This window comes from Apodemus sylvaticus, chromosome 9 (genome assembly GCF_947179515.1).
Source record: "Apodemus sylvaticus chromosome 9, mApoSyl1.1, whole genome shotgun sequence".
Classification (NCBI taxonomy): Eukaryota; Metazoa; Chordata; class Mammalia; order Rodentia; family Muridae; genus Apodemus; species Apodemus sylvaticus.
The window spans coordinates 26,730,738-26,736,855 of NC_067480.1; the positions used below are offsets into that span (position 1 = coordinate 26,730,738).

General features: G+C 57.9%; 1 protein-coding gene across 1 annotated transcript; it reads right to left on the reverse strand.

The window, feature by feature from the left end:
- Nucleotides 1-598: 598 nt before the first annotated feature.
- Nucleotides 599-5,728, reverse strand: Prss56 (serine protease 56). Its single transcript, XM_052193212.1, has 13 exons — nucleotides 5,617-5,728; nucleotides 4,831-4,938; nucleotides 4,467-4,505; nucleotides 4,175-4,364; nucleotides 3,691-3,790; nucleotides 3,443-3,602; nucleotides 3,084-3,226; nucleotides 2,688-2,850; nucleotides 2,384-2,554; nucleotides 2,105-2,269; nucleotides 1,946-2,008; nucleotides 1,509-1,615; nucleotides 599-1,173 (listed from the first exon to the last, which is right to left on the reverse strand). The coding sequence occupies exons 1-13, from the start codon at nucleotides 5,726-5,728 to the stop codon at nucleotides 967-969; spliced, it is 1,728 nt and encodes a 575-aa protein (XP_052049172.1). The 3' UTR covers nucleotides 599-966.
- Between the last annotated feature and the right edge of the window lie 390 nt (nucleotides 5,729-6,118).

The window sequence follows — 6,118 nt, forward strand, 5'->3', positions numbered from 1 at the left end:
GGGATTAAAGGCGTGTGCCACTCCTGCCTGGCTTCTACTTTATTTTTCAAGATGGGGCCTCTTCACTGAACCTCGCCTGGAGCAGCTAGAATGGCCAGTGACCTCCTGAGGTCTGTCTGCTCCTCACGGCCCTGCTCCTTGGCCAGGGCTGCAGTTCACAGGTGCACTCTGCCCCTGTGGTTTTTACCTGGGTGCTGAGGACCCAAACTCAGATCCACATGTATCAAGCACTCTACCCACTGAGCTATCTCTTCCAGGCCCTGGTTATGTTTCTTTGGGTGTGTATGTGTTTGGGGGGGGGAGGGGCTCTTATTTTGTAGCCCAGGCTAGCCTAGAGCTCACTATGTAGTGCATGTTAGCTTCAAACTCATTGTAGTCTCCAGAATGAAGCATCGCCAGCATCACAAGCAGGAGCCACCACTTCTGGCTCCTCCAGCAACGCTGTGCTCTGTTGACCCCTGCTCCACTCCTGTCTAATGCCAGCCACTTCCCATCCCACGAAAGCTCCAGATTTTTTTTAAATTTATTTTTTATTATATGTAAGTACAGTGTAGCTGTCCTCAGACACCCCAGAAGAAGGGGCCAGATCCCATTACAGATGGTTGTGAGCCACCATGCGGTTGCTGGGAGTTGAACTCAGGACCTTTGGAAGAACAGTCAGTGCTCTTACCCGCTGAGCCATCTCTCCAGCCCAAAGCTCCAGATTTTATGTAGAGTATAAATAACATTTATTAAAGCAGCCGTGAGTGTCGGGTGACACATTTAGGAAGATATGTGAGGTGCAGGATCCCCACTCTATCCACACATTCAAGATCAACTGGAATAGAGAGACTTTGTTATATCTCACACAACCTCTTTAGTCCCCAGGACAGTGTGACCATCACAGGGTTGCCTGGTTCAGGGAACAGGAGGCTGGAGTTAGCCCCGGCACTCCTTTCCCAGCCTCTGTTCTTGCTCCACACCTATTCAGGGTGCCTGGGGCTCTCCTTCCGTCAGGAACGCTGAGCGGAAGGCCTTCAGGGCCTGCACTAGTAGCCGGGGGAGACTATGAGCCAGTGTAGAAGGTTCCAGGCCCACCAGACCACTGAAGACCACATGCTGGTCCCCTAAGCCAGCCCTCACCCACGCTCTGAAGAGTCCAGTCAGCGTCTTAGAGCCCAGATCTGCCAGCACCTGCAGAGGGAGGAGGTTAGGACCGGAAAATCACTCCTGGGAGTTTTTGACCTGGGGGTTGTTCCCTCCTCCTGGAACTTTAGAGCCTCTCCCGGAAGGAGCCTGCCCCGCCCCTTCCTCTCCCGGAAGTCTAATTTCCTGATCAGGTGAATGCCCTAATGAGCCCCTTCCAGCTCTTACCTCTCTACCGCCCTTCTTCATCGCCACCTGTTGCCCAGCTCACCCCACCCAACCCTCACCCCTGCAAAAGCTGGATCCCTTGCAGTGTCTCTTCCTTGCACTGAGCTCCAGTCAGGTCAGCTTTTACAGGAGTCTGGGCAGCCTGGGGAATCTACCTCGTGAAAGTTCATGGCCAAGTGGTCAGCTGGGATCTGTAGGATCCAAGCATGTGCTCGCTGAATAGCCGCCAACTTCTGTTGCAAAGGCTCCAGCCCAGGGCAGCCTGCAAGAAGGGGAGATCCCCAGTCTATGAAAAAATTGACAGCAGAGGGATATCCCAGGGCCCATATCCTCTGCGTGCTCTAGATGGGGAAACCGAGGCTGGCAGAGGTTTTGTGTGTGTGTGTGTGTGATCATACAAGGCAGAATGCTTCTATCTGACACCAACAAGGGCTCTGTGCCACATGTCTCCCTAAAAAAATGAATCTATTTTCCTGGGAGAGCGGGTCTTCTCAGTTGTCATTTGGAATTTTTTAGCAGACAATTCCACCACCTGTCTAGAAACAGCATCTTGGCTGCTCCTCTCCAGCAGGCCGGCAGGGGGCGACATTACCCTTCGTTTCCGCGCGCCGCTCCGGCTTCTGCTTCTGGAACCAGGGTCCTGCAACTCCGGATCCTGGAGGAGACGACGGAAGTTAGTGGGCACGCCTCGGCGAGGGTACATGACTCCGCGACTCTGGGGCTTAGGCCTGGCTGGGGGCACTCAGGATACCTGAGTATAACCGCTGTTCGCGGGCATTGTGACCGGGAAGCTCCTGGAGCGATGGAGCGGAGCGAGCAGACGAGGGGACTCCACGCCGCAACCCTGGCCGGGGGCCCAGCAACTCCTGCGCGCCCCGTAGCAGGCCAAGCAGCGTGTGCGCCAGTGATCGCAGCTCTGCGAGTGGTTCAGAGGTGTAAGCGGCCCACCCAGTGGTGGGGCCCGTCACCCATCTCCCACCCTCCACCCTTACTCCCCTCCCCCACCCCGGCCTGGCAGAGCCGGACTGACCGCACCGTCGCCGGCGCTGTTGACATTGTTGGAGCGCTAGGCGCGCACAGGAGCTCTCGGACCCTAGGCACTGGCGCGCATAGAAGGCACAGAGGCCTGTGAATGGTTCCTCTTCCCGAGCGTTCCAATTTAAAAGTTCTCTGCAGCTAGGTTCGCGAGTGGAGGGGCCCGCTGCAAGCAGATCACCCCTTGTATGAGGGTCTACAAGCCACCCATCCGCAACCTCCACAGAGACCCGAGCAGCGGGGTGGAGACCGGCTTGCCCAGAGCTGACCGAGGAACCATTGGCTGGGGCAATGCTCACCGCGCATCTGCTCCTGCAGCCAGTCTTTAAACACGGCCACACGGGTGTAGACTCCAGGCTTCCCTGGCTCCCCACAGCCATCTCCCCAAGAAGTGACTCCAAAGAGGACCTCTCTGGGGCGCGGGCCGGGCTCGGAACAGGTTAAAGGGCCCCCGGAGTCACCCTAAGGGACAGAGTCAACAGAGTGCAATGCATTCATCATCTCTCTGAATTATACCTGCCTAGTACCTGGTAGGGAAGGCGGCTCTGGCTGCGTCCGTGGTGACTACTTGTTTCCATTTTATTTAGGAAGATTTAGCGGTAGGGAGGAGCTTTCATCTGGACCCTAGAGAGAACAGGGTTACCTTGCCAAGGGGAGCTACGCATCCAGGGCCCTCTGTCAGTTTTAGTTCATACCTGGCATGAGTCGATGCCCCCCGCCAGGTAACCGGCGCAGAGCATGGTGCTGGGACGCAGGCCAGGTCCCAGGGCTTTTTGACAGGTGTCTGCACTGAGCAGCGGAACGCGGGCCTCCCTCACCGCCTCAGACTCAGGCCCGTCTACAGGAAAGAATGTAGGGGGTCCGGGTTTGGAAAGGCAGAGGCTGCGCCTCGAGACGTCCTCTCACTTGACCTCTCTGATTCCGGTTTTGAGATGCAACGTCATCCTAACCTCCCCAAACTGCATCTCTACAGTTTACATCCATCACCACCACCCCGCTCCCAGTGGTTGGTTCTTCACTACGACTTGCTTATCCAGGCCCTAGCTGGCAATACCTTCGAAGAGAGCCCCCCAGCCTGCAATGGCGCAGGGGGTGCCGGCAGGAGGCTCCCGAGAACCCTGGGGTAGGCAGATGGGGCGCGCAGGCCCCTCTGGGCTCACGGGCGTCCACAACTGCACCAGCGCCAGGTCATTGTGAAAAGTCTGCGGGTCAAACTAGAGAGCAGGTGGCGGTTCAGGGTCAAGGAAGAGGGTTTGGGATGCCTTTCCCAGCTCTGAGGACACACAGGGCGTGTCTTCTCACCTTGGGGTGGGGCAAGATGCGGTTCACCTGCACTTCCTCCGCTTGCTCCCCCTGGGGCCCCTCGGCTAGCATCACAGTCCACAGAAGCTCGTTCGAGGCACTGCAGTGCAAGTAGCGGGTGACACGCATCAGGGACAGAGGTGGCATGAGGCCCCCTCGGAGGCCCAGCCCCTCATGCACCCACGCCGTCCAGTGAACCTGTAAGTGTGGCTGTTGTGACTCTAGTGGCAGAGAGGGGGACCCGGAAAGGGGCAGATTCCCTATTGTGGAAAAATCCAGGGTGATGTTCTTCTTACACTGGGATTCTCCCCTTCCCTGCATCACCCCACCCCCGCAGTCTGCATTTTGAGGCCGGAGGTTGGGAGCCAGCTCCCGCTAGGGGGCAGCAGAGACCTGCTCTGCTGCGCTTTGGCCCCTGGGTGCTTAGACTCTCATCAGATTATGTAGCCCTGCTGAGCAGGTGCCTGGGATCTCGACGACGTACCCGGCGAAGCAGTGTGCAGCCGTGAGCACCCAGGACGCTGCTACCAGGACGCCCCCGCACAGAGGCAGCCCCCCAAGTTGAAGCCTCACTAGCCAAGGCCACGCCCCCGATGGAGCGGTGCTGCCACCGACTATGCGGCCGTGAGCCCGGGTCGTGTTGGCAACGTCTTGCCGTCTTTCTCCACATGGTCCTAGAATGGCAGAAACGGTGACGTGAAGGAAAAGTTTTAGTTGTCTTCACATTGAGGCCCATCTCGCTCTCGGCCCGGCTCCTTGGAGTCTTTTAGTCTCACCTGGCTCGGGTGGGTCCTGAGGTCTAGGGCGTCCAGGTCCTGGTGAGAAACAATTCTTTGAGCCTCGCTGCCGCCCTCTTGCGGATCATCCACCCTATGCTGGGCCTGGGCCTCGTCTTTCACCCACCCTCCACTTGGCCCACCTTCCAGCACACCGAACTATTTGAGCAGCCATGAACTGTGACCATCGGAGCCCACACTCTCCCCTCCTCCCTGCTGTGTCTCAAGTTTGGCGTACCCCTTCAGAGTCTGACCCCAAGGACGATGGAATCTAACAATAAGGGCCCGGCATGGATAGAAGAAGGGTCCCCTGTAACGGTGTGAGTCTGCTGGGGTGTGGGTGGGGTAACACTTCTGGTACAACCTTGGCATTCACGCAGTCTGTGCTGGATCTCCATCAAAACTCGCTTTACGGCCCACTGGGCACTTCTCTGGGCAGTCTGCAATGCCTGAGTCCCCTGGGCAGACAAAACTGGGGGGGGGGGCACATGGGACACAAAGTCACATCTTCAGTCTAAATCTTCCTGAACCCTGGGGAGTCCTAGAGAATCGCGGTGAGCTCCTGAGCTTCCAGGGATGAAGAGATGGGGAGAGGAGTCAGGGCCTGAGGACCAGGGCACATGATGCTAGGATTGGGCTGGAATCTCCGAAAAGTTCCTTTCTTAAAGACTTCAGAGGGCCAGGCGGTGGTGGCGCACGCCTTTAATTCCAGCACTTGGGAAGCAGAGGCAGGAGGATTTCTGAGTTCGAGGCCAGCCTGGTCTACAGAGTGAGTTCCAGGACAGCCAGGGCTACACAGAGAAACCCTGTCTGGGGTCGGGGGGGGGGGACTTCAGAGGAAAACCACTGCCCACCGACGACGCCCGGGGAAGGTTGGGCCTGAATTACCAAGGCGTGCCGCCTGGAGTCTTCTAACATTGTTATCTCTGGAAGCCCTTGGTAGCGCTTGCTGTCTCTGCTTCCTGAGTGAGGCCATCTGCCCCCCCCTACCCTATCTCCCAGTTTCAGGCTCCTCCTCCCAGCAGGTGGGCAGAAGGACCGCAGATTCTCACGAGTGTGAGAGACAAGCTCATGTCCCTTGTCCTTCCTTGACCTCACTTTCCCTATGCCCCTCCCATCCCAGGGACTTCCTCAGACCAGCCCGGCTCACCTTGCAGGGTGCTGGGAGACAGGCGCATGTACAGTGGATGCCCGTGGGCAGTCTGGGAGTCTGGGGACAGTAACAGCAGCAGCAGCAGCAGCAGCAACATAGCCAGCGGCATGGTGACCTGGGGCCAAGGCGGCAGACCCTGCCCTCTTTCTTCCTGGGCACAGGCTTTGAGTCCTTCAAACCATGTGATCTCACACTAAACTACCCACTTCTAGTGGTGCGCACCTCACCTGGTCCTCACCTCCTGGGAGCCCTCAGAGAAAGGGTGCTCTGGGAGCTATATAGAGGACGGAGGGGGTGTGTGCGTGGGAGGGAAGCCAGGACTGGGGGAGGGAATGAGGTAGTGGGCTGGACCCTCACCTTTGAAGTCTCATCGTCCCACACTGAGTCTCCCCACGTCTGTGAAAGCAGCCCTTGTTACTGCGGCCGCTTCAAAGGGGTTGAAGGGATGGATGGAGAACTGACCGTTGGGCTGGGGGCCAGGCAGAGGGAGACTGGTGGG

Coding starts and splice junctions, on each gene's coding strand:
- Prss56 (XM_052193212.1), bottom strand. CDS start 5,728: ATGCCGCTGGCTATGTTGCTGCTGCTGCTGCTGCTGCTGTTACTGTCC. Junction 3,227..3,442: donor CTGGGGGGCTCTCTTCGAAG/GTATTGCCAGCT, acceptor TCTTTCCTGTAG/ACGGGCCTGAGTCTGAGGCG. Junction 2,270..2,383: donor ACAGCGCCGGCGACGGTGCG/GTCAGTCCGGCT, acceptor AACCACTCGCAG/AGCTGCGATCACTGGCGCAC.